General features: G+C 47.8%; 1 protein-coding gene across 1 annotated transcript in view; it reads left to right on the top strand.

Annotated features, from left to right (window-relative positions):
• Nucleotides 1-25,012, top strand: part of LOC139255526 (uncharacterized) — a 170,795-nt gene that overhangs the window by 84,987 nt on the left and 60,796 nt on the right. The window contains exons 9-10 of the mRNA XM_070873948.1: nucleotides 10,612-10,702; nucleotides 12,750-12,840. Of these exons, the coding sequence (XP_070730049.1) occupies nucleotides 10,612-10,702; nucleotides 12,750-12,840 (182 nt within the window). The remainder of the gene's footprint in view (nucleotides 1-10,611; nucleotides 10,703-12,749; nucleotides 12,841-25,012) is intronic.

The raw sequence follows: 25,012 nt of genomic DNA, 5'->3' as shown, positions 1-25,012 counted from the left end.
CCAGTGGGAGCCTGCTGAGCGCGTCGGCGCAGTTTTCAGTGATAGGCCGGTGCCGGATGGAGTAGTCATAAGCAGACAGCATGAGAGCCCACCGCTGTATGCGAGCTGATGCGTTAACATTGATCGCCTTGTTGTCTGACAACAGGGATGTTAATGGCTTGTGGTCTGTCTCTAATTCAAACTTCCTACCAAAGAGGTACTGATGCATTTTTTTTACACCAAAGACACATGCAAGCGCTTCCTTCTCGACCATGCCATATCCCCATTCTGCTTGAGAGAGCGACCTGGAGGCATAAACCACAGGTTGTAGCTGACCCTCAGCATTACCTGCTGCAACACGCACCCAACCCCATAGGACGATGCATCACAAGTCAGAACTAAACATTTATGGGGAGGTCGTACAGGGTCAACAATTTGTTTGAACAAAGTAGGTTTCGCGCCCGATCAAAAGCCCATTCCTACAGTCCCCCCAAATCCAATCGCACCCCTTATGCAGGAGCACGTGTAGCGGCTCCAACAACGTGCTCAAGTTCGGCAGAAAGTTCCCGAAATAGTTCAACAGTCCCAGGAATGAACGCAGCTCCGATGTGTTGCAGGGCCTGGGTGCTTGTCGAATCGCCTCTGTTTTGGATTCGGTCGGCCGAATCCCATCTGCAGCAACCCTCCTGCCCAGAAACTCAACCTCAGGAGCTAAGAGAACACATTTAGACTTCTTGAGGCGCAGGCCTACCCGGTCCAGTCGGCGTAGCACCTCCTCCAGGTTGTGGAGGTGTTCCTCGGTGTCTCAACCCGTGATGAGGATGTCGTCCTGGAATACAATCGTTCCAGGAATGGATTTAAGCAGGCTTGCCATGTTACGTTGAAAAACCACGGCCGCTGATCGAATGCCAAACGGTCACCTGTCATACGCAAACAGTTCCTTGTGCATGGTGATGGTGGTCAGTAGTTTGGATTCGTCGGCGAGGTCCAACTTGGTGAACAGCTTGCCGCCTGCCAGCGTGGCGAAGAGATGCTCCGCTCTTGGGAGCAGGTATTGGTCTTGTAGGGACACCCGATTGATGGTGGCCTTGTAGTCGCCACAGATCCTGACAGAGCCATCCGCTTTTAGAATGGGAACGATGGGGCTCATCCAGTCGCTGAAATCAACAGGCGAGATGATGCCCTCTCTCAACAGCCGGTCCAATTCGCTCTCGATTTTCTCCTGCATCACATATGGCACCGCTCTGGCTTTGTGGTGCACCGGTCTGGCGTCCGGGGTAATGTGTATCACCACGTTAGTGCCTTTGGAAGTCCCGATGCCCGGTTGAAATAGTGACTCGAATTGTTGTAGGACTTGTGAGCACGAACTTCGCTCCACTGAGGACATTGCGTGAACCCCCCCGCCATTTCCAGTTCATCTCGGCTAACCAGCTCCTCCCTAACAGGGCGGGACCATTGCCCGGGACTATCCAGAGTGGCAGCCGGTTCACTAGCCCATTGTGTGTGACAGCCATCATTGCACTGCATAGCACCGGAATGCTTTCCTTGGTGTAAGTCCGTAATTGTGTCTCAATACGTTCTAATTTGGGTCTATTGGCTTTGAGTGGCCATAGCTTCTTGAATTGCTGAACACCCATGAGTGACTGTCTGGCCCCAGTGTCCATGTCCATGCGTACTGGGATGCCGTTCAACAAAACCCTCATCATCATTGGTGGCGTTTTGGTGTATGAACTGTGAATATTTGCCGCATGGACCCGCTGAGCCTCGGCGTCCATCGATTTGACCCAAAAGTCATCCTGTCTCACAGAACCCTCTTCTGGTCTCTCTGTCGTTTCTGCGGCCGCAACCGAGACTCCAGGATGGTATGTTGCCTCCCTGGTGCAAGGGTCAAGGATGTCTCGGAGCGGGTGCAGGACATTCTGAAATGGGAGGGAGAACAGCCAGTTGTCGTGGTACACATTGGTACCAACGACATAGGTAAAAAAAGGGATGAGGTCCTACGAAACGAATTTAAGGAGCTAGGAGCTAAATTAAAAAGTAGGACCTCAAAAGTAGTAATCTCGGGATTGCTACCAGTGCCACATGCTAGTCAGAGTAGGAATTGCAGGATAGCGCAGATGAATACGTGGCTTGAGCAGTGGTGCAGCAGGGAGGGATTCAAATTCCTGGGGTATTGGAACCGGTTCTGCGGGAGGTGGGACCAGTACAAACCGGACGGTCTGCACCTGGGCAGGACCGGAACCAATGTCCTAGGGGGAGTGTTTGCTAGTGCTGTTGGGGAGGAGTTAAACTAATATGGAAGGAGGATGGGAACCAATGCAGGGAGACAGAGGGAGACAAAAAGGAGGCAAAAGCAAAAGATAGAAAGGAGATGAGGAAAAGTAGAGGGCAGAGAAACCCAAGGCAAAGAACAAAAAGGGTCACTGTACAGCAAAATTCTAAAAGGACAAAGGGTGTTTAAAAAAACAAGCCTGAAGGCTTTGTGTCTTAATGCAAGGAGTATCTGCAATAAGGTGGATGAATTAACTGTGCAAATAGATGTTAACAAATATGATGTGATTGGGATTACGGAGACGTGGCTCCAGGATGATCAGGGCTGGGAACTCAACATCCAGGGCTATTCAACATTCAGGAAGGATAGAATAAAAGGAAAAGGAGGTGGGGTAGCATTGCTGGTTAAAGAGGAGATTAATGCAATAGTTAGGAAAGACATTAGCTTGGATGATGTGGAATCTATATGGGTAGAGCTGCAGAACACCAAAGGGCAAAAAACGTTAGTGGGAGTTGTGTACAGACCTCCAAACAGTAGTAGTGATGTTGGGGAGGGCATCTAACAGGAAATTAGGGGTGCATGCAATAAAGGTGCAGCAGTTATAATGGCTGACTTTTAATATGCACGTAGATTGGGCTAGCCAAACTGGAAGCAATATGGTGGAGGAGGATTTCCTGGAGTGCATAAGGGATGGTTTTCTAGACCAATATGTCGAGGAACCAACTAGGGGGGAGGCCATCTTAGACTGGGTGTTGTGCAATGAGAGAGGATTAATTAGCAATTTCATTGTGCGAGGCCCCTTGGGGAAGAGTGACCATATATGGTGGAATTCTGCATTAGGGTGGAGAATGAAACAGTTAATTCAGAGACCATGGTCCAGAACTTAAAGAAGGGTAACTTTGAAGGTATGAGGCGTGAATTGGCTAGGATAGATTGGCGAATGATACTTAAGGGGTTGACTGTGGATGGGCAATGGCAGACATTTAGAGACCGCATGGATGATTTACAACAATTGTACATTCCTGTCTGGCGTAAAAATAAAAAAGGGAAGGTGGCTCAACCATGGCTATTTAGGGAAATCAGGGATAGTAATAAAGCCAAGGAAGTGGCATACAAATTGGCCAGAAATAGCAGCGAACCCGGGGACTGGGAGAAATTTAGAACTCAGCAGAGGAGGACAAAGGGTTTGATTAGGGCAGGGAAAATGGAGTACGAGAAGAAGCTTGCAGGGAACATTAAGGCGGATTGCAAAAGTTTCTATAGGTATGTAAAGAGAAAAAGGTTAGTAAAGACAAAAGTAGGTCCCCTGCAGTCAGAATCAGGGGAAGTCATAACGGGGAACAAAGAAATGGCAGACCAATTGAACAAGTACTTTGGTTCGGTATTCACGAAGGAGGACACAAACAACCTTCCGGATATAAAAGGGGTCAGAGGGTCTAATAAGGAGGAGGAACTGAGGGAAATCTTTATTAGTCGGGAAATTGTGTTGGGGAAATTGATGGGATTGAAGGCCGATAAATCCCCAGAGCCTGATGGAATGCATCCCAGAGTACTGAAGGAGGTGGCCTTGGAAATAGCGGATGCATTGACAGTCATTTTCCAACATTCCATTGACTCTGGATCAGTTCCTATCGAGTGGAGGGTAGCCAATGTAACCCCATTTTTTTAAAAAAGGAGGGAGAGAGAAAACAGCGAATTATAGACCGGTCAGCCTAGTGGGTAAAATGATGGAATCAATTATTAAGGATGTCATAGCAGCGCATTTGGAAAATGGTGACATGATAGGTCCAAGTCAGCATGGATTTGTGAAAGGGAAATCATGCTTGACAAATCTTCTGGAATTTTTTGAGGATGTTTCCAGTAAAGTGGACAAAGGAGAACCAGTTGATGTGGTATATTTGGACTTTCAGAAGGCTTTCGACAAGGTCCCACACAAGAGATTAATGTGCAAAGTTAAAGCACATGGGATTGGGGGTAGTGTGCTGACGTGGATTGAGAACTGGTTGTCAGACAGGAAGCAAAGAGTAGGAGTAAATGGGTACTTTTCAGAATGGCAGGCAGTGACTAGTGGGGTACCGCAAGGTTCTGTGCTGGGGCCCCAGCTGTTTACATTGTACATTAATGATTTAGACGAGGGGATTAAATGTAGTATCTCCAAATTTGCGGATGACACTAAGTTGGGTGGCAGTGTGAGCTGCGAGGAGGATGCTATGAGGCTGCAGAGTGACTTGGATAGGTTAGGTGAGTGGGCAAATGAATGGCAGATGAAGTATAATGTGGATAAATGTGAGGTTATAATGTGGTAAAAACAGAGAGACAGACTATTATCTGAATGGTGACAGATTAGGAAAAGGGGAGGTGCAATGAGACCTGGGTGTCATAGTATATCAGTCATTGAAGGTTGGCATGCAGGTACAGCAGGCGGTTAAGAAAGCAAATGGCATGTTGGCCTTCATTGCGAAGGGATTTGAGTACAGGGGCAGGGAGGTGTTGCTACAGTTGTACAGGGCCTTGGTGAGGCCACACCTGGAGTATTGTGTACAGTTTTGGTCTCCTAACTTGAGGAAGGACATTCTTGCTATTGAGGGAGTGCAGCGAAGATTCACCAGACTGATTCCCGGGATGGTGGGACTGACCTATCAAGAAAGACTGGATCAACTGGGCTTGTATTCACTGGAGTTCAGAAGAATGAGAGGGGACCTCATAGAAACGTTTAAAATTCTGACGGGTTTAGACAGGTTAGATGCAGGAAGAATGTTCCCAATGTTGGGGAAGTCCAGAATCAGGGGTCACAGTCTAAGGATAAGGGGGAAGCCATTTAGGACCGAGATGAGGAGAAACTTCTTCACCCAGAGAGTGGTGAACCTGTGGAATTCTCTACCACAGAAAGTAGTTGAGGCCAATTCACTAAATATATTCAAAAGGGAGTTAGATGAAGTCCTTACTACTCGGGGGATCAAGGGGTATGGCGAGAAAGCAGGAAAGGGGTACTAAAGTTTCATGTTCAGCCATGAACTCATTGTATGGCGGTGCAGGCTAGAAGGGCTGAATGGCCTGCTCCTGCACCTATTTTCTATGTTTCTATGTCTCATATATCAGTCTGGTTGCAGGTTTTCTTCACATTCGAGCTAAATGGCCACTGAGATTGCATTTCTGCAGACAAAATGTTGGAATCTGCAAGATCTGGCTGAGTGTTTTCCCCCACACCTCCAGCATGAGTTAAAGTTTCCATTGTTGGGGACAAAGGGACTATAGCCGGGAATTCCGCGTTGATTGTCCCTTTGACTGCTCTTAAGAACCCTATTAGTGGGTGTCAATGGCCCCATTCTGGGCCGCATTGTCCACTGTGATGACGTGAACGTCCGTTCAGCCTGCCATTGTCTCTGTTGAGATCCTGCTCTGAGATCTATTCCTGCCTGGTAAATGTCAGACTGCCCTGCCTGCCTGCGGGGCTCTGAGTAGCATTTATAATATTGACTCCCTGATCTATCGCCGCATTAGAGGCAGAATTGCGCGCTAAATCATTTTTGTCTCTTCCTCCCCCGCCATGAAAGTTTGAGCTAACAACGCTGCCGCTTCCAAGGTCAAGTCCTTGGTCTCAATTAACGTGCGAAAAATTCCCGCATGACCGATACCCTCGATAAAGAAGTCCCTTAGCATCTCCCCCCTGCAGGCATCTGTGAGCTTAGAGGCTGGCCAAACGCCGGAGGTCCGCTACAAAATCCGGTATGCTCTGTCCTTCACAAAGTTGGTGGGTGTAGAATCTGTATCGGGCCATGTGTATGCTGCTCGCCGGTTTGAGGTGCTCCCCGATTAATTTGCTGAGCTCCTCAAAGGTTTTGTCCGACGGCTTTTCGGGTGCCAGTAAGTCCTTCATGAGCTCATAAGTCTTTGGCCCACAGCTGGTCAGGAGATGAGCCCGTCGCTTGTCGGCCGCTGCATCCCCCAGCCAGTCTTTAGTAACGAAGCTTTGCTGAAGCCTCTCGACAAAATCATCCCAGTCTTCCCCAACACAGTACAGTATCTCTGTGCTACCGGTGGCCGTTTCTCGTCGCCAATGTAAAGTCCTCACTCTACAGCATGAAACCACACAAGGCACATTCCAGGGACATGGCCACTTTCTGACCTTAGCTCTTTATTATAGGACTCCAGAAGTGATGATCCTGCTTGGGACCTCCCTTTATATACCTGTGTGATCAGCTAAGGAGTGTCTCCCACAAGTTCACCCCCTGTGGTCAAGCTGTGCATCTAAGTTGAGTGTATACAGTAATACAGTGGTGTTACATTGTAGTTGCACACATGACACAACCTACTCAACCTTTCCTCATAAGTCAACCCCCTCATCCCCGGATTCAACCAAGTGAACCTTCTCTGAACTGCCTCCAAAACAAGTATATCCTTTTGTAAATATGGAAACCAAAACTGCACGCAGTATTCCGGTTGGAATGAAGAACTCACTACCACAGGGAGTGGTTGAGGTGGTCAGCGTGGATGCATTTAAGGGGAAGTGCATGAGGGAGAAAGGAAGGGAAGGACATGTTGATGGGGTGAGATAAAGCAGGGTGGGAGGAGGCTGGTGTGGAGCACAAACACCGACATGGACCAATTGGGCCGAATGGCCTGTTTCTGTGCTGTAAATACTATATAAAGACAGGCACTTTTCTAAGTGCAGTGACTGGAATGAATAGTTTATTGTCAACTACTAGCATGACTTAACCGAAACAATTGTGCAAAAGACTTAATGGTGAAGGTGGCTCTATGGCTAAATACCAGACCTGATGGTAGTCCTGTTGGATTCTTCTTTGGTAAATTACCATTTGCTCTGTAACAGAAGGGCACTGAGTGACAGAGTTCCTCCCTGGCGAGCAATTGTGTATATTATTTTTACTCCCATTGTAATTTCTTTTTTTCTGGTAATCTCTGTACTGAGTGATAATAGTTAGATATAACCTACTATCTCGGTACAAAAATGGCGCTTAAGGCCTTGGATATTTCTGTCGTTGACATCAGCCTAGTATTTCTACAGGAGACACCTCCACTGAGGTTAGATGTACAAAAGAACATAAGAAATAAGAGCAGGACTCAGCCATTCGGCTCCTCCAGCCTACTCCGCCATTCAATAAGATCATGGCTGATCTGATTTTCCGCTCAGCTCCTCTTCCCTGCCCGCTCCTCATAACCCTTGACTCCCTTAATCGCTCAAAAATCTGTCTAGCTCCACCTTAAATATATTCATGACCCAGCCTCCACAGCTCTCTGGGCAGAGAATTTCGCAGATTTATGACTCTCAGAGAAGAAATTTTTCCTCATCTTAGTTCTAAATGGGTGACCCCTTATTCTGAAACTATGCCCCCTTGTTCTAGATTCCCCCACGAGGGGAAACATCATCTCTGCATTTACCCTGTCGAGCCCCCTCGGTACATCAGGAGACCCATCAAGTAAAATGTTGACGGCACTTGAATGTACATTAATCGTCCCCTTTTACGTGAGCAAACCGGGTTAGATGAGGTCTAAGGTATTCGTTTTGTTCAAATGTTTTTCTGAAATAATGAAGTCGTTGAGTTGGATGGGCATTGAGTTGTTGCTCTGCTTTGTCCGACTAGCGTACCTCAGTACAAACCCCCTCCGAGTTCTCCTGCTGCACCAGTGCAACATTTTCCCATTTCCCACTTCGCCTATCTTGCTGGCTGCACTGGGCGGCACTGGCTCATAGCTAAAATTCTCCAGTCCAGGCAACATCCTCGTAAATCTTTGTATAGGTTTCTTCTTAAAAAAAACTTGAAACCGGATGTTTGAGGACTGGGTAACCCATTTGCTTAGCACCTCTGGGACCTTAATTCACATCAAGCCAAGACAGGTGAGGAGAGGAGATGTTTCCATTTGCGGGCGAGACCAGAACTAGGGGCCATAAATAAAAGTTGGTCACTAATAAATCTAATAGGGAATTCGGGAGAAACTTCTTTACCCAGAGAGTGGTGAGAATGTGGAACTCGCTGCCACAGGGAGTGGTTGCTGCGAATAGCATTTTTAAAAATTCCTTCCTGGGATGTGGGCGTCGCTGGCAAGGCCGGCATTTATTGCCCATCTCTAATTGCCCTTGAGAAGGTGGTGATGAGTCGCTTTCTTGAACCCTGCAGTCCGTGTCATGGCAGGGGCGGGTTTGTGGCCCACATGGACCTGGGTTCTAGACCGCCCCAAGTTACATTCATGTCGGACCTTTTACAGCCAGTGGAATAGAGGGAACTTTACAGAGTATTCACAGAAACAGGCCATTCAGCCCCACAGTCCTCACTGGTGTCCGTGCTCCACACAAGCCTCCTCTCACCCTTCTTTGTCTAACCCCATCAACCTGTCATAGAATTACATAGGATCTACAGCATAGAAACAGGCCACTTGGCCGAACTGGTCCGTGCTGGTGTTGGTGCTCCACATGAGCCTCCTCCCACCTTACTTCATCCAAATAAGGTTCGCCAGACTGATTCCTGGGATGGCAGGACTGTCGTATGAGGAGGGATTAGGTCGACTGGGCCTGTATTCACTAGAGTTTAGAAGAATGAGAGGGGATCTCATTGATAAATATAAAATCCTGACTGGGTTGGATAGACTGGATGTGGGGAGGATGTTCCCCCTGGCTGGGAAGTCTAGAACAAGGGGTCAAAGTCTCAGGATACGGGGGAGGAAATTTAGGACCGAGATGAGGAGAAATGTTTTCACCCAGAGGATGGTGAACCTGTGGAATTCTCTTCCACAAAAGGCTGTGGAGGCCAAGTCACTGAATATATTTCAGAGGGAGATAGTTAGATTTCTAGACATAAAAGATATCAGGGGTATGGGGAAAAAACGGGAATGTGATGTTGAGATAGAGGATCAGCCATGACATATTGAATGGCGATGCAGACTCGAAGGGCCGAATGGCCTACTACTGCTCCTATTTTCTAACCCTATCAGCAAATCCTTCTATTCCTTTCTCTCTCATGTCCCTATCTAGCTTCTCCTTAAATGCATAAAATACTTGCCTATATCTGTGGCTTGCTGGAACTAAAGAGGAAAGTTACCACTCTTGCATTGTTATTTGCATATGATCAAGGCAGTGAAATGATGGCCCAGATTACCCTGAAAACTTGCGCATCAACGTCATTGTTCTATCCTTCTATTCCTTTCGCCCTCGTGTGTTTATCTCGCTTCCCCTTAAATGCATCGGCAGCAGCTCCCAAACCCGTGACCACTACCACCTAGAAGGACAAGGGCAGCAGGCGCATGGGAACACCATCACCTCCATGTTCCCCTCCGAGTCACACACCATCCTGACTTGGAAATATATCGGCCTTTAGTTCATCATCGCTGGGTCAAAATCCTGGAACTCCCTCCCTCATAGCACTGTGGGAGCACCTTCACCACACGGACTGCAGCGATTCAAGATGGCGGCTCATTACCTTCTCATCAACTTCTCAAGGGCAATTAGGGATGGGAAATAAATGCTGGCCTTGTCAGCGATGCCCACATCCCGGAACGAATAATTAAAAAAAACTATTTGCCTCAACCATTTCCTGTCGTAGCGAGTTCCACATTCTCACCACTCTCTGGGTAAAGAAGTTTCTCCCGAATTCTCTATTGGATTTATTAGTGACCAACTTTTATTTATGGCCCCTAGTTCTGGTCTCGCCCACAACTGGAAACATCATCTCTGCATCCACTTTATTCCCATCTGTCTCGGCTTGATTTGAATTAAGGTCCCAGAGGTACTAAGCAAATGGGCTACCCAGTCCCCAAACATTCTGTTTTACATGTTTAGAAATATAAACCTATACAAAGATTTACGAGGATGTTGCCTGGACTCGAGAATTTTAGCTATGAGGACAGATTGGATAGGCTGGGGTTGTTTCCTTTGGAACAGAGGAGGCTGAGAGGAGACCTTATTGAGGTGTATAAAATTATGAGGGGCTCAGATAGAGTGGATAGGAGGGACCTATTTCCCTTAACAGAGGGGTCAACAACCAGGGGGCATAGATTTAAAGTAATTGGTAGGAGGTTTAGAGGGGATTTCAGGGGAAACTTCTTCACCCAGAGGGTGGTGGGGGTCTGGAACTCACTGCCTGAAAGGGTGGTAGAGGCAGAAACCCTCACCATATTTAAAAAGTACTTGGATGTGCACCTGAAGTGCCGTAACCTGCAGGGCTACGGACCAAGAGCTGGAAAGTAGGATTAGGCTGGATAGCTCTTGGTCAGCCGGCACGGACATGAAGGGCTGAAATGGCCTCCTCCCGCGCTGCAAATTCCTCTGATTCTATAATTCCAATACAGAAATGTTAACTGAACTGTGTAAAGTGTTTTGAGAGCCGTTCTTTTGACATTTGTTTCAGAATATGGGTTTCACCCAGCAACAAAGCTTAATGGCTTTACGGCAACATAGATCTGTCGAAGCAGCTCTGGATTCGTACGTAGTGTTACAATGTAAGTGTTCTTGATTTGCCGATAACTTCATCCAGCTGATTCTTAGTCATTTAGTTGGTGTTTAGTGGACGAGCTGAGGTGGAATCTGAAATGTAATGGTTTCCTATGTTAGAATCCTACAGCACAGAAGGAGGCCATTCGGCCCGTCATGACTGTGACGGCTCTTTGAAAGAGCAGTTGTGTTTAGTCCCACATCCCCCCCCATTTGTCCATAACCCTGCAAGTTCCTCATCCTCCTTTACCTGTCCAACTCCCTTTTACAATTATTGATAGAATCAGCTTCCACCACCTTTTCAGGTGGACCGTTCCAGATCCCGACAATTCTCCGGGTGGAAAAGTGTCTCCGCTCTTCAGCCACATTTGGCCTCCTTCTCTCCCCATGCCACACACTGTTGAGTGGGTGCTAGGTCGGGTTACCAACCCTTCAGTATTGCCCTTGAGTCTCTAGGGATTAAAGCCTAATCTTTAGGACACTGCTCCCGAGCAGAAACCCAGGAGAAGAATCATGGGGGCATTTTAATTTTTTTTAAAAAGCTGCTTTTCCCCCAATGTTTTTGGAACACCTTGTTCTTCTTGGAGCAGAGATGGTTAAGAGGAGCTTTGATCGAGGTGTTCACAATCATGAGGGGCCTGGACAGAGTAGAGAGAGAGAAACTGTTCCTATTGGCGGAAGGGTCGAGAACCAGAGGACACAGATTCAAGGTGATTGGCAAAAGAACCAAAGGCAGCATAAGAAAAAACATTTTTACACAGCGAGTGGTTAAGATCTGGAATGCACTGCCTGAGAGGGTGGTGGAGGCAAACTCAATCACAGCTTTCAAAAGGAAGTTGGACAAGTGTCTGAAGGGGAAAAAAAAATCAGGGCTACGGGGAAAGGCCGAGGGAGTGGGACTAGCTGAGGGTTAGCATGGGCTCGAGGGGCCGAATGGCTGCCTTCCGTGCTGTAACCATTCTCTGATTCTATTCTGTTATAATAATGATGCAGATGATGGGGGTGGGGGGGTGTTGGGGGAAAGATTATCTGACTGACGAGAGAGAAAGACTTACATTTATATAGCGCCTTTCACGACCACAAGATGTCCCAAAGCGCTTTACAGCCAATTGAAGTATTTTCTGAAGAGAAGTCGCTGGTAGTCACTGTTGTGTAATGTAACAAGTGGAGAATCATGCGATCAGGTAATGAATCCATTTGGTGTGGGAGGGCAGTGCATGGTGAGGGCGGACATGGCAGGAGTGTTGGGGCGGCTGGAGGCCATGGGATGAAATCTCCCGGAATGCATCTCACCAGAGTTGGCAGACCTGGTGCTGAGATAACAACAACAACTTGTATTTATATAGCGCCGTTAACGTAGTGAAACGTCCCAAGGCGCTTCACAGGAATATTATGAAATAAAAATTTGACACCGAGCTGCATAAGTAGAAATTAGGGCAGGTGACAAAGAGGTAGGTTTTAGGGAGCGTCTTGAAGGAGGAAAGAGAGGTAGAGAGGTGGAGAGGTTTAGGCAGGGAGTTCCAGAGATTGGGGCCTAGGTAACAGAAGGCACGGCCACCAATGGTTGAGCAGTTATAATCAGGGATGCTCAAGAGGGCAGAATTAGAGGAGTGCAGAGATCATGACCCCTACCACCTAGAAGGACAAGGGTAGCGGGCGCATGAGAACACCATCACCCCCAAATCACACACACCATCCTGACTTAGAAATATATCGGCCGTTCCTTCAATGTCACTGGGTCAAAATCTTACAACTCCCTCCCTAACAGCACTGTGGGAGTACCTTCACCACACGGACTGCAGCGGTTCAAGAAGGCGGCTCACCACCATCTTCTCGAGGGCAGTTAGGGCTGGGCAATAAATGCCGGCCTTGTCAGCGACGCCCACATCCTGAGAGTGAATTTAAAAAAAAAGATTAAATGCGAAAGTCTCCTTTTGTGACGATGTAACCTGGGATTGCTTTTCTGTCTACAGTTGTTCTATTTGTGAATTCACTGAGCTATGACAAACATGGAGTATTAATTTCTAATTTGTACCTTTCCTTGTGTTTTCTCAGTTCAAGAGACGAATCTTGGGACCTTGGAGATGCCTGAGGAAGATGACCATTTATTTTTAATCGATTTTCCTATAGTTGAGGATCAATCTGAGTATGTAGCCTGTGCGCACTCGTATTTGATCTTGTGTGTCTGTACTGCTATATGTAGCGGGTGCGTAGATGGGATCTTTTACAGACGCAGTCTCTTCTGGGTTCAACAACAACAACTTGTATTTATATAGCACCTTTAAACTTAGTAAAACATCCCAAGGTGCTTCACAGCAGTGTTATAAGAGAAAGCAGGTAAATCTGACACTGAGCCACATAAGAAATTATGGCAGATGACCAAAAGCTTGGTCAAAGAAGTAGGTGTTAAGGAGCGTCTTGAAGGAGGAAAGAGAGGTGGAGAGGTTTAGGGAGGGAGTTCCAGGGCTTAGGGCCCAGGCAGCTGAAGGCACGTCCACCGATGGTTGAGCGATTATAATGAGGGATGCTCACGAGGGTAGAATTTGAGGGGTGCAGACATCTCTGGGGAGGTTGGTTGTGGGGCTGGAGAAGGTTACAGAGATGGAGAATGGTGTGACCTTGGAGGGAGTTGTAAACCAGGATGAGAATTTTGAAATCGAGGCAGCCAATGTAGGTCTGCGAGCACAGGTTGTGATGGGTGAGTGGGACTTGGTGCGAGTTAGGATACGGGCTGCCGAGTTTTGGATGACCTCAAGTTTACGTAGTGTAGAATGTGGGAGGCCGGCCAGGAGTGCGTTGGAGTAATCACATTCTTTGTTCAGTGGTAACATTCTTGCCTGAGCCAGAAGGTTGTGAGTCCAAGCCAAGATTAGAGTGCGTGGTCTCGGCTGACACTGCAGGGCAGTACTGAGGAAGTGCTGCATTGCCAGAAGAGCTGAGCTTCAGGTGCAATGTTAAACCAAGCCCTGTTCTCCAGTTCAGGTTTCTGTGGGAATATTTGAAGAAGATCTGGTACTTGTCCCACTGTCCTGGCCATCTTTTGTTCCTTGAAAAAACACAGTGAATTGGCAAGTCGCTGTTTGTGGGAGCTTGCTGTGCATAAACTTGCTGCCATCTTTCCTACAAAGCAACAGTGATTACACTTCGAAAGTAATTCACTGTTGCTGAGACACTTTGACACGTCCTGAGGATGTGAAAGGCCCTTATATCAATGCAGATTCTTGTACTAATATCTAAACCGAGCCCTGAAATCAAGGTGCATTTCCCCCAATAGCTTAGTTGTTAAGGACCAGTGTGGCACTGAATGCATGCAGTTAGAAAGGACCTGATGGCCTACATTCTAGAGTTTTGAAAGAGATGGCTGTCGAGATAATGGATGCATTGATTGTCATTTTCCAAAATTCCGTAGATTCAAGAACGGTTCCCGCAGATTGGAAGGTAGCTAATGTAACCCCGCTATTTAAGAAAGGAGGGAGAGAGTAAAAGGGAACTACAGACCAGTTAGCCTGACATCAGCAGTAGGGAAAATGCTAGAATTTATTATTAAGGCTGTGGTAACAGGGCACTTAAAAATAATAATAGGATTGGGCAGAGTCAACACAGATTTATGAAAGGGAAATGATATTTGACAAATCTGTTAGAATTTTTTGAGGTTGTAACTAGTAGAATAGATAAGGGGGAATCAGTGGATGTGATGTATTTGGATTTTCAGAAGGCATTCTAAAAGGTGACACACGAGGTTATTAAACAAAATTAGGGCTCATGGGATTGGGGGTAATATACTAGAATGGATTGAGGATTGGTTAACGGAGTGTGTTATAGATATACTCTCTGTGTAGTCACTGTACAGTTGCATAAGATGGAGACTTGTTTACCGGAGGTACCATCAACAAGGTTCACACTGTATACACTATGCTGGCACCACCAGAGGGTGTAACTGGTGGAGGCCCAGGGGTCACCTGTACACCACAGGTACCCAGGTATAAAAGGGAATCCGCCATGTGGTATCCTCACTCTGGAGTTATATTAAATGGACTAAGGTCACTACAGTTCAAGTACAATACTTTGCCTCGTGGAGTCATTATCAGAGCATCTAAAGACATGACAATTGGCGATGAGATTACGGACTTTCACCCGAAAATGGCTAACCTTGGTATGTTGCAGCAGTTCGCCGATGGGGATGATTGGGACGCCTTTGTGGAGAGGCTCGACCATTTCTTCACTGCAAACGACCTGGCAGGCGATGATCCGGCCACGCTGGCTGATAAGTGCAGAGCTATCCTGCTCACCAGTTGTGGGCCCACTGTCTATGGCCTCGTCAGGGACTTGCTGGCACCAGCGAAGACAACGACCAAGACGTACGAGGAGCTTGTAACGCTAATCCAAGAACAACTCCAGCCCAAAAAGAGCATCCTCACAGCCAGAGACAGGTTTTACACCCACCGATGGCCCGAAGGCCAGGAAATTGCGAAATATGCTGCAGACCTCAGGAGGCTGATGGCACCGTGTGATTTCGGCGAACACCTCACCGAAGCGCTGCGGGATCTCTTTGTCATCGGAATCGGCCACGAGGGCCTTCTTCACAGGCTACTATCTGTGGATACCACAGTCAAACTGCAGAAGGCCATCACCATGGGCCAGGCATTCATGACCTCGACCTGCGGCTCTAGGCAGATGACTCATCCTCAGGACTCAAACCCAGCAAGTACTGTACACAGATTGGCGCCTTTTAGAGGCAGGACTGTAGAACATGAATCTCCTCAGGGGAGAGAGAACAGGCCCCCCGAGTCCCTTAACTCTTAGTCCGCCACGGGGGGGCTAATCGGTTAGCACCATGCTAGCGTTGTGGAGGAAATCACAGGGCTCATCAGTGCCATTTTAAGGACTATGTGTGCAAAGGGTGCAGCATAAAAGGCCACCTCCAGCGAATGTGTGAAAGAAATAGGACTCACTGTGTTGATGAAGAGTCTGCAGAGGGCCATGAATCCAGCGCGGATTATGAAGAGGTGGTCAGAGAGGCAGCTCAGCCCCACGATGAGGTGTACGGAATGTTCACCTGCACCACAGAATGTTCCTCGTTGAGAATGGAAGTTGAGATAAACGGCGTTCCAGTCTTCATGGAGGTGGACACAGGGGCGAGCCAGTCAGTAATGAATTGCTTTGAGAGGCTATGGGACAATCAAACTGAGCGACCCAAGTTGGTCTCGGTTCAAGCAAAGCTGCGCACCTACACCAATGAACTCATCCCAGTCATTGGTAGTGCGAATGTTAAGTTACTCCATGATGGTGCGGTGCACAAGTTACCTCTGTGGATTGTTGCAGGTGATGGACCAATGCTACTCGGAAGAAGGTGAATGGAGAAGATCCATTGGAGCTGGGAAGATTTCATCCCTCCAGCGATTGACATCCCCCGCGCTCAGAGGCAAAGCAAGCCCTCACCTGAGGTTGGATCTGGCACCAGAGAGCAGACCAGCACAGCACCCGAGGCACAGACCGCTCAGCACGACTGCGTGGAGATGATCCAGCTGAGACGACCCGAATGCACCTTCCAGGCTCCAGTGACAGGACTCCGGAGGAAGAAAATCGGATCCAAAGGCGACTTCCCAGCTTCAGTGGCAGAACCCGGGGAGAAGAGGATCACAGCAGCCGACATCGTGGATGGAGGAAAGATGGCGCCCAAACCACGAGGTGAGGTGCTGAAGGAAAAGATGGCGGCGGCCAGACCACGAGGTGCAGCGCTGATGGAGCAACACGTGGCACGAGGCGAAGATGATGATTGGGATAAAGATAGCAAGGCTCTCTTAAAGGAGGCCGGCAACCCACCACACTTAGTGAGAATGTGGGACTGTCCCTTTATGTAATAACAACTATCAGCTAAATGTAAAGCTTGTAATTGATCAGAGTTTTATACATGTAATAAGCAACGAAAAGTTGGGCGATTTGCGTTCGGAGCTACAGTTTATCCACAATAAGCAATGAAACGTTATGCGATGCAGGATTTCAACTGTATTCTGATAATGTAGCAGGCAAATACCCATCGGAAGCACACAGGTCCAGCGGGCTACCCAAAGCTGTAGCCTGCGTCCCTGGGACCAGAGTGATGCACCACGGAGCGTGGCCACAAGCAGCTAAATAGACAAGCACCGGGATCGATACCCTGCCCCTGATCGGCTCCACCTCTCAGGCACCCGATGGTACCAACCGCCATGAGCCTGAAAGAGCAAACTGCGCTAAGGTGCAGCCCCCAGACCCCATCGCCACCAAGGCTACACCAGGGAACGAAGGGTCACCAGCTACGGTTCTCCCAATTGGGACCGGGACCAGCCAAAATCCCAAACCAAATAACGCCCAGGCAAGCGAGTTAGCAGTTCCCTGTGCACTGCCAGACGACTGCTCCTCTGTGAGCAGCAGTGACCCAGGGCGCAAGGAGAGGACACGGCTTCACAGGCATCTGTGAACCTGCCCCACGCTAGGAGCAACGGCAAAGGCCCCGAGAGCAGGCAACTCGAGCCAACCGGGTTCCCACTGCCAGCACCAGGCAACGCGCCGCCACCAGGCTGCCTGGACACCATCCAGCAGCTCTGGAACCAGCTTGTCCTCATGCACCAATGCTGACCCCAGCACTGATCCCAAAGATGTACGATCAATGTATCTCACCAGTCAAATGTACTTGCCTCACAACTGTACCACAAATGCAATGATGTAAATTCAAATTTCCTTTTCTGGACTTGAATGTGTATGAATGTGATGAGGCACCGGCATGATCTACATGTGGGGTGGGGGGGGGGGAATGGATGTATGTAGCCATGGACACACCCAGAACCCAATGAAGCCCCACTGCATCATCGAACCATCCCAACTGGTAACCACTACCCAACGTTTTGGCAATAAGGACTTGGGGGTTAACAGGGAGAGAGCCAAGCCAAAGCACAGCCAAGGTGCAAGAGCTATTGGCACTTAAGTCTGGGGAAAGCTACGCCAGAGCATATAGTGCAAAGATATTGGCACAAAAGACTTGGGGGAGAGTGATGTTGTATATGTATAGTATAGATATACTCTCTGTGTAGTCACTGTATAGTTGCATAAGATGGAGACTTGTTTGCTGGAGGTACCATCAACAAGGTTCACACTGTATACACTATGCTGGCACCACCAGAGGGTGCAACTGGTGGAGGCCCAGGGGTCACCTGTACACCACGGGTACCTAGGTATAAAAGGGAGTCCACCATGTGGTATCCTCACTCTGGAGTTATATTAAATGGACTAAGGTCACTACAGTTCAAGTACAATACTTTGCCTCATGGAGTCATTATCAGAGCATCTAAAGACATAACAGAGAGAAAACAGAGAGTAGGAATAAACTGATCCTTTTTGGGCTGGCACACTGTAACTAGTGGTGTACTGCAAGGATTGGTGCTTGGGCCCCAGCTATTCACAACAGTGAGGGGACCAAATGTAATATATCCAAGTTTTCTGATAATACAAAGCTAGGTGGGAATGTCAGTTGTGAGGAGGATGCAAAAAGGCTTCAGGGGGATATAGACAGGCTAAGTGAGTGGGCAAAAACATGGCAAATGGAATATAATGTGGAGAAATGTGAAGTTATCCACTTTGGTAGGAAAAATAGAAAAGCAGAGTATTTTTTAAATGGTGAGAGATTGGAAAATGTTGGTGTTCAGAGGGACCTGGGTGTCCTTATACACGAATCACTGAAAGTTAACATGCAGGTACAGCAAGCAATTAAGAAAGCAAATGGTATGTTGGCCTTTATTACAAGAGGATTTGAGTATAAGAGTAAAGACGTCGTACTGCAATACCGCACCTGGAGTATTGTATACAGTTTTTGTTGTCTTACCTAAAGAAGGATATAGTTGCCATAGAGGGAGTGCAATGAAGGTTCATCAGACTGATTCCTGGAATGGGGGGATTGTCCTATGAGGAGAGATTGAGTAGATTAGATCTATATTCTCTAGAGTTTAGGAGAGGTGATCTAATTTAAACTTACAACATTCTTATAGGGCTTGACAGGTTAGATGCAGGGAGGATGTTTCCCCCTGGCTGGGGAGTCTAGAACCAGGGGTCACAGTCTCAGAATAAGGGGCCAGTCATTTAGGACTGAGATGAGGAGAAATTTCTTCACTCAGAGGAATTCTTTACCCCAGAGGGCTGTGGAGGCTCAGTCTTTGAGTATATCCAAGACCAAGATTGATAGATTTTTGGATATTAAGGGAATCAAGGGATATGGTGATAGTGCAGGAAAGTGGAGTTGAGGTAGAAGATCAGCCATGATCTTATTGAATGGTGGAGCAGGCTCGAGGGGCCGAATGGCCTACTCCTGCTCCTAATTCTTATGTTCTTATGACCAATGTTCAAACCCCCTTAGACTGTACTGTATTGCAATTCAAGGGCTACTATTGCTCCAAGTGCCTTTGGACTAGGCAAAAGAAAAGGCAGGTAGGCAGTCAGGGGCTTCTGATTGTTGGCGATTGACCCCTCGTGTACAGTGCTTACGCGTTCCCCTCCCCCCCCTTCCCCATGAAGCATAGCCGGCTGACATCACTATCCACGCTTGCGCATGAAAAGCGCATCGACTCGATTATTCCAACGCTCTCTTGGCTGGTCTCCCATCTTCCACCCATTATAAACTTGAGCTCATCCAAAACTCATCTGCCCGTATTCTTAACTTTTACCAAGTTCTGTTCATCCATTACCACTGGTCTCGGTGACCTTCATTGACTATTGGTCTAGCAACACCTCGATTTAAAAAAATATATAGTCTCATCCTTGTTTTCAAATTCCTCCATGGCCTCGCCCCTCCCTATCTCTATAATCTTCTCCAGCCCCACAACCCCCCGAGATCTCTGCGCTCCTCTAATTCTACCCTCTTGTGATTTCAGCTGCCAAGTCCCTGAGCTCTACAATTCCCTCCCTATCCTCTCACCCCTCGACCTCTCTCCTTTAAGACGCTCCTTAAAACCTACCTCTTTGACCAAGCTTTTAGTCACCTGTCCTAATGTCTTCTCACGTGGCTCGGTGTCAATTTCTGTCTGATTTACACTCCTGCGATGCACCTTGGGACATTTTTGCTATGTTAAAAACGCTATATTAATGCAAGTTGTTGTTATAAGTGAGGCAAAGTTGTTCAGCCAGTCTGCCTTCGGTAGTGTTGCCTGAGGGAAACATGCCGATCGGGATAATAGCGCCACAATTTATTTCACATCCACCTGAATAGGCAGTCTGGGCCTCAATCCAACGAATCCTGCAAAAGACGACAGCCTCGATAACACAGCATGCCCCCAGTGCTACGCTGAATCGCCAGACCAGACCATGAGCACAGGCTGCCGGCAGCAATACAGCTATTCCACCAGGGCAAATCAGCTCCTGCTGAGGTGGGGGCGGGAGAGGCGATGATGGGCGAAGTAAGGTAAAGAAAAACTTGCATTTATATAGCGCCTTTCACGACCACCGGACATCTCAAAGTACTTTACAGCCACCGAAGTGCTTTTCGAGTGCAGTCACTGTTGTAATGTAGCAGCCAATTTGCCACAGCAAGCTCCCACAAACAGCAATGTAATAATGACCAGATAATCTTTTTATGTTATGTTGATTGAGGGATAATTAGGACATCAAAGATAACTCCCCCATTCCTCTTCGAAATAGTGCCATGGGATCTTTTACGTCCACCTGAGAGAGCAGACGGGGCCTCGGTTTAACGTCTCATCTGAAAGACGGCTCCTCCGACAGTGCGGTGCTCCCTCAGTACTGTACTGGCAGTGCCAGCCTAGATTTTTGTGCGCAAGTCTCTGGAGTGGGATTCGAATCCACAACCTTCTGACTCGGGGCGAGAATACTATCCACTGAGCCACGGCTGACAGTGTGATAGAAGTCTCTACCACAGAAGGGTGTGGAGGCCAAGTCACTGAATATATTTTAGATAGATTTCTAGACACACAAGGCATTAAGGGGTATGGAGAAAAAGCGGGAATATGGTGTTGAGATAGAGGATCAGCCATGATCATATTGAATGGCGGAGCAGGCTCGAAGGGCTGAATGGCCTACTACTGCTCCTATTTTCTATGTTTCTATGTTTCTTGATTCCTGCAATTGTGATGTATCAACAGTACTTGGGGGAGAAATGCACTGTGTGCGTGAAGCTAGCTTTACTCCATATACTGTGAGGGGGAAAAATAACATTTGGAGAAGGGAGACATTTGATCTCCGGATTTTCTGCCACCACTCTGGTTTTGCAGTGGCCCTTGGCTCTTGCTCTGTGTACAACACCATTGGGTCTGTGGCAGATCACCGCCCCAACGGTTAGTGACCTTCTGGGAGCAATTAACAAAGGCGCATTTCTTTTATGCGATTGGAAAAATAGGGATTCTTTTCAGCACCTGTGAATTTTAAGCAGAGCAAAAGAAAAAGACTTTGTTAAATACTCGGCAGCTCTTTGTGAAATAAGTATTCTCGAGCAAATGGGAAAATGGTACAATAATATTCATGCTGTTAAAATTGGCCATCAGGTGACAAAATAACTATGATTGGAGCAGTTGAAAGTGCTTCTACTGAAATTCTTTACATTGTTCCTTGTGCTGTAAGATTTTTGTCATGCAATGTAGTGACCCTGAGTCTAGAATTCCTTCCTCAGAATCCACAGAATTACCTTGAGAAGCCACACAATTAGTTCGTTCTTTTTGTTTTTGTATGGCAACTCGCTCTCCTCTAACTGAACAGAAATTGTGAAGACCAGCAATTGTATTTTTACTAGCAAGTGGTGACCCTCTCATATTTTCTGCCCTTCCAATTTATCTTTGATCTGCCACGAGTTGCATCAAGTCTAGTCTTCACATCTTGTGAGGGTTGGAGGGAAGGAGATAATTGGACGGAATGCACAGGTGTAATTGAGTGCCCATTTTAAAATCATGCATTCCGTCCTTAATTTTTTGTTTGCCAGTATAAGTTCCTATCTGCACATTTAGAATGGAAATTACTCAAGTAAACTGTCATGCTGTAATTACACCTCCCTGCCAGTGGTGTCGCTGTAAAAGAAAAACTTGCATTTCTACAGCACCTTTCACGACCACCAGATGCCTAAAAGCGCTTTACAGCCAATGAAGTACTTTTGGAGTGTAGTCACTGTTGTAATGTGGGAAACGCGGCAGCCAATTTGCACATAGCAAGCTCCCACAAACAGCAATGTGATAATGGCCAGATAATCTGTTTTTTGTTTTGTTTATTGAGGGATAAATATTGGCCCAGGACACCGGGAATAACTCCCCTGCTCTTCTTCAAAATAGTTCCGTGGGATCTTTTATGTCCATCTGAGAGAGCAGACAGGGCCTCGGTTTAACGTCTCATCGGAAATAAGGCACCTCCGACAGTGCAGTGCTCCCTCAGCACTGCACTGGGAGTGTCAACCTAGATTTATGTGCTCAAGTCCCTGGAGTGGGACTTGAACCCACAACCTTCTGACTCAGAGGCAAGAGAGTGCTACCCACTGAGCCACAGCTGACACTACACTATAGCCCCTCTACTGGCACGAGGATGTCATTGCAGTGTGACAATCTTACAGAGGTCGTCTCCATTACATTATAAACACGGACATTGCAGGTTATAGTGTAAATAGCTGGGTGCTTGCAGATGTTAGGATTTTTAATATAGATTTTTTTTTTGTTCCACTCATTTTCTCCTCTTCTTTCCTGAAGACATTTAATAGGAGAGGGTGCTGATATTAAATGGATGGAGATTTACTCGAATGGTACCAGTGATGAGGGACTTCAGTTATGTTGACAGACTAGAGAAGCTGGGGTTCTCCTTTCGAGCTGAGAAGGTTAAGGGGAGATTTAATAGAAGTGTTCAAAATGTTGGAAGGGTTTTCATAGAGCAGATAGGGGGGAACTGTTTCTAATGGTAGCAGAGTTGGTAACCAGAGGGTTCAGATTTACAGTAATTGGCAAAAGAATATTGGAGGAGATGAGGAAAAATTTATTTACGGAGCGAGGTGTTCGATTCTGGAATGCGCTGCCTGAAAGGGCGGTGGAAGCAGATACAATGGTGACTTTGAAAAAGGGAATTGGATAAATATTTGAAAAGGAAAAAAAATACAGGGCTATGGGGAAAGAGCAGTGACAGATTGGATAGCTCTCGCTCACGCTCTCCCTCTCTCTTTCGCGCTCTCTCTCCCTCTCTCTCACAGAGTTGGCACAGGCACGATGGGCCGAATGGCCTCCTTCAGTGCTGTATGATTCTATGCTGTGCCTTGTGCTGGAGCAGTTGCCCCAAGGGTGCCAGCATCCTTCTCCAATACCTCGCTCAAGGGGCCATTCATAAGAACATAACATAAGAAATAGGAGCAGGAGTAGGCCATACGGCCCCTTGAGCCTGCTCCATCATTTAATACGATCATGGCTGATCCGATCATGGACTCAGATCCACTTCCCTGCCCGCTCCCCATAACCCCTTATTCCCTTATTGGTTAAGAAACTGTCCATCTCTGTCATTCTCCATGTGTCTGCATGCTGATTGTGGAGCTGGGGGCAGTGGGGGATGACTTTATCTTAACCTCCCCTAATGCCCACAAAGTCTCTGATCACAATCAGAAGCGGCCGTCATATATTTTCTTCCCCTTTTCCATGTCCCAACGCAGGCGGGGTTGTTCCGATCACATTGGCCCCGCAGCAGCCTCGGCTGAGATTGGGTCATCCAACACAGAACCGATATGGAGCCAAGACCTTCCTGATCTTTGTGGTTGTGTAGCATGCTGGTCAGTAAATTTGGCAGCAGAGCATGGTGAGGGGAGAGGGAGTGCTTCCCATTTACATACAATTGCTACAAAATCCATTTTATAAACTACTCTTTCATTGAAAGCACATTATATAGGTGTCAGCCTCTGCGTCCCAACCCAGAGAATTGAGCACAAAAATTTAGACTGACACTCAATGTTTCCCCCCCCGCCACCCCCCCCCCCCCCCCCACTACTTTTCTTTTGGGGTGCATGTCCCCTTTAAGGGGCTGCGCGGGACTGGCAGAGGTTGCGCAGCTTGGAAGAAATATTGCTGATACTCCCAGTGCAGTGCTGAGGGAGTGCCGCACTGTGGGAGGGGCAGTACTGAGGGAGTGCTGCACTGTCGGAGGGGCAGTACTGAGGGAGTGCCGCACTGTCGGAGGGGCAGTACTGAGGGAGTGCCGCACTGTGGGAGGGGCAGTGCTGAGGGAGTGCCGCACTGTGGGAGGGGCAGTACTGAGGGAGCGCCGCACTGTCGGAGGGGCAGTACTGAGGGAGCGTCGCACTGTCGGAGGGGCAGTACTGAGGGAGCACGGCACTGTCGGAGGGGCAGTATTGAGGGAGCGTCGCACTGTCGGAGGGGCAGTACTGAGGGAGCACGGCACTGTCGGAGGGGCAGTACTGAGGGAGCACGGCACTGTCGGAGGGGCAGTACTGAGGGAGCGTCGCACTGTCGGAGGGGCAGTACTGAGGGAGTGCCGCACTGTCGGAGGGGCAGTGCTGAGGGAGTGCCGCACTGTGGGAGGGGCAGTACTGAGGGAGCGCCGCACTGTCGGAGGGGCAGTACTGAGGGAGCGTCGCACTGTCGGAGGGGCAGTACTGAGGGAGCACGGCACTGTCGGAGGGGCAGTATTGAGGGAGTGCCGCACTGTCGGAGGGGCCGTCTTTTGGTTGAGACATTAAACCGAGGCCCTGCCTGCTCTCTCATGTGGACGTAAAAGATCCCACGGCCGCTATTTCGAAGAAGAACAGGAGAGTTATCCCCTGTGCCCTGGACAATATTTAACCCTCAATCAGCATTAAAATAAAAACAGATTATCTGGACATTATCACATTGCTGTTTGTGGGAGCTTGCTGTGCGCATATTGGCTGCTGCGTTTCCCACATTACACCAGTGACTACCTTTCAAAGAGTACTTAATTAACATTGGGACATCCTGAGGTCATGAAAGGTGCTATATAAATGCAAGTCTATCTTTCTTTTTCTATACTTAGCACTGGTGTGCAATTAGATTGCTGTGTAATCATTTACTAGCCGATGTCTGTTGCTCTGTCTCGTTAAAAGTGCACGTTGTGCACTATTGGTAGTGTTCTCCTTTGGGTAGTTAACAGATGTGGGGGGTGTTATGTATGTAAACTTTACTCGTGTGTAAGACTTGCCACCAGGAGGCGCACCTGTGGGAGACCCAAGGGTCACCTGCACACCCTGGGCAAGCAGGTATAAAAGGCAGTCTACCATGCTGCTTCCTCACTCTGGAGTTACGTTAAAGAGACCAAGGTCACAACAGTTTGAGCTTACAGTATACAGTCTTGTGGAG

This window comes from Pristiophorus japonicus, chromosome 3, assembly GCF_044704955.1.
Source record: "Pristiophorus japonicus isolate sPriJap1 chromosome 3, sPriJap1.hap1, whole genome shotgun sequence".
Lineage (NCBI taxonomy): Eukaryota > Metazoa > Chordata > Chondrichthyes > Pristiophoridae > Pristiophorus > Pristiophorus japonicus.
The sequence above is the reverse complement of the archived record's forward strand: the minus strand, read 5'-3'. Positions and strand labels throughout refer to the sequence as shown.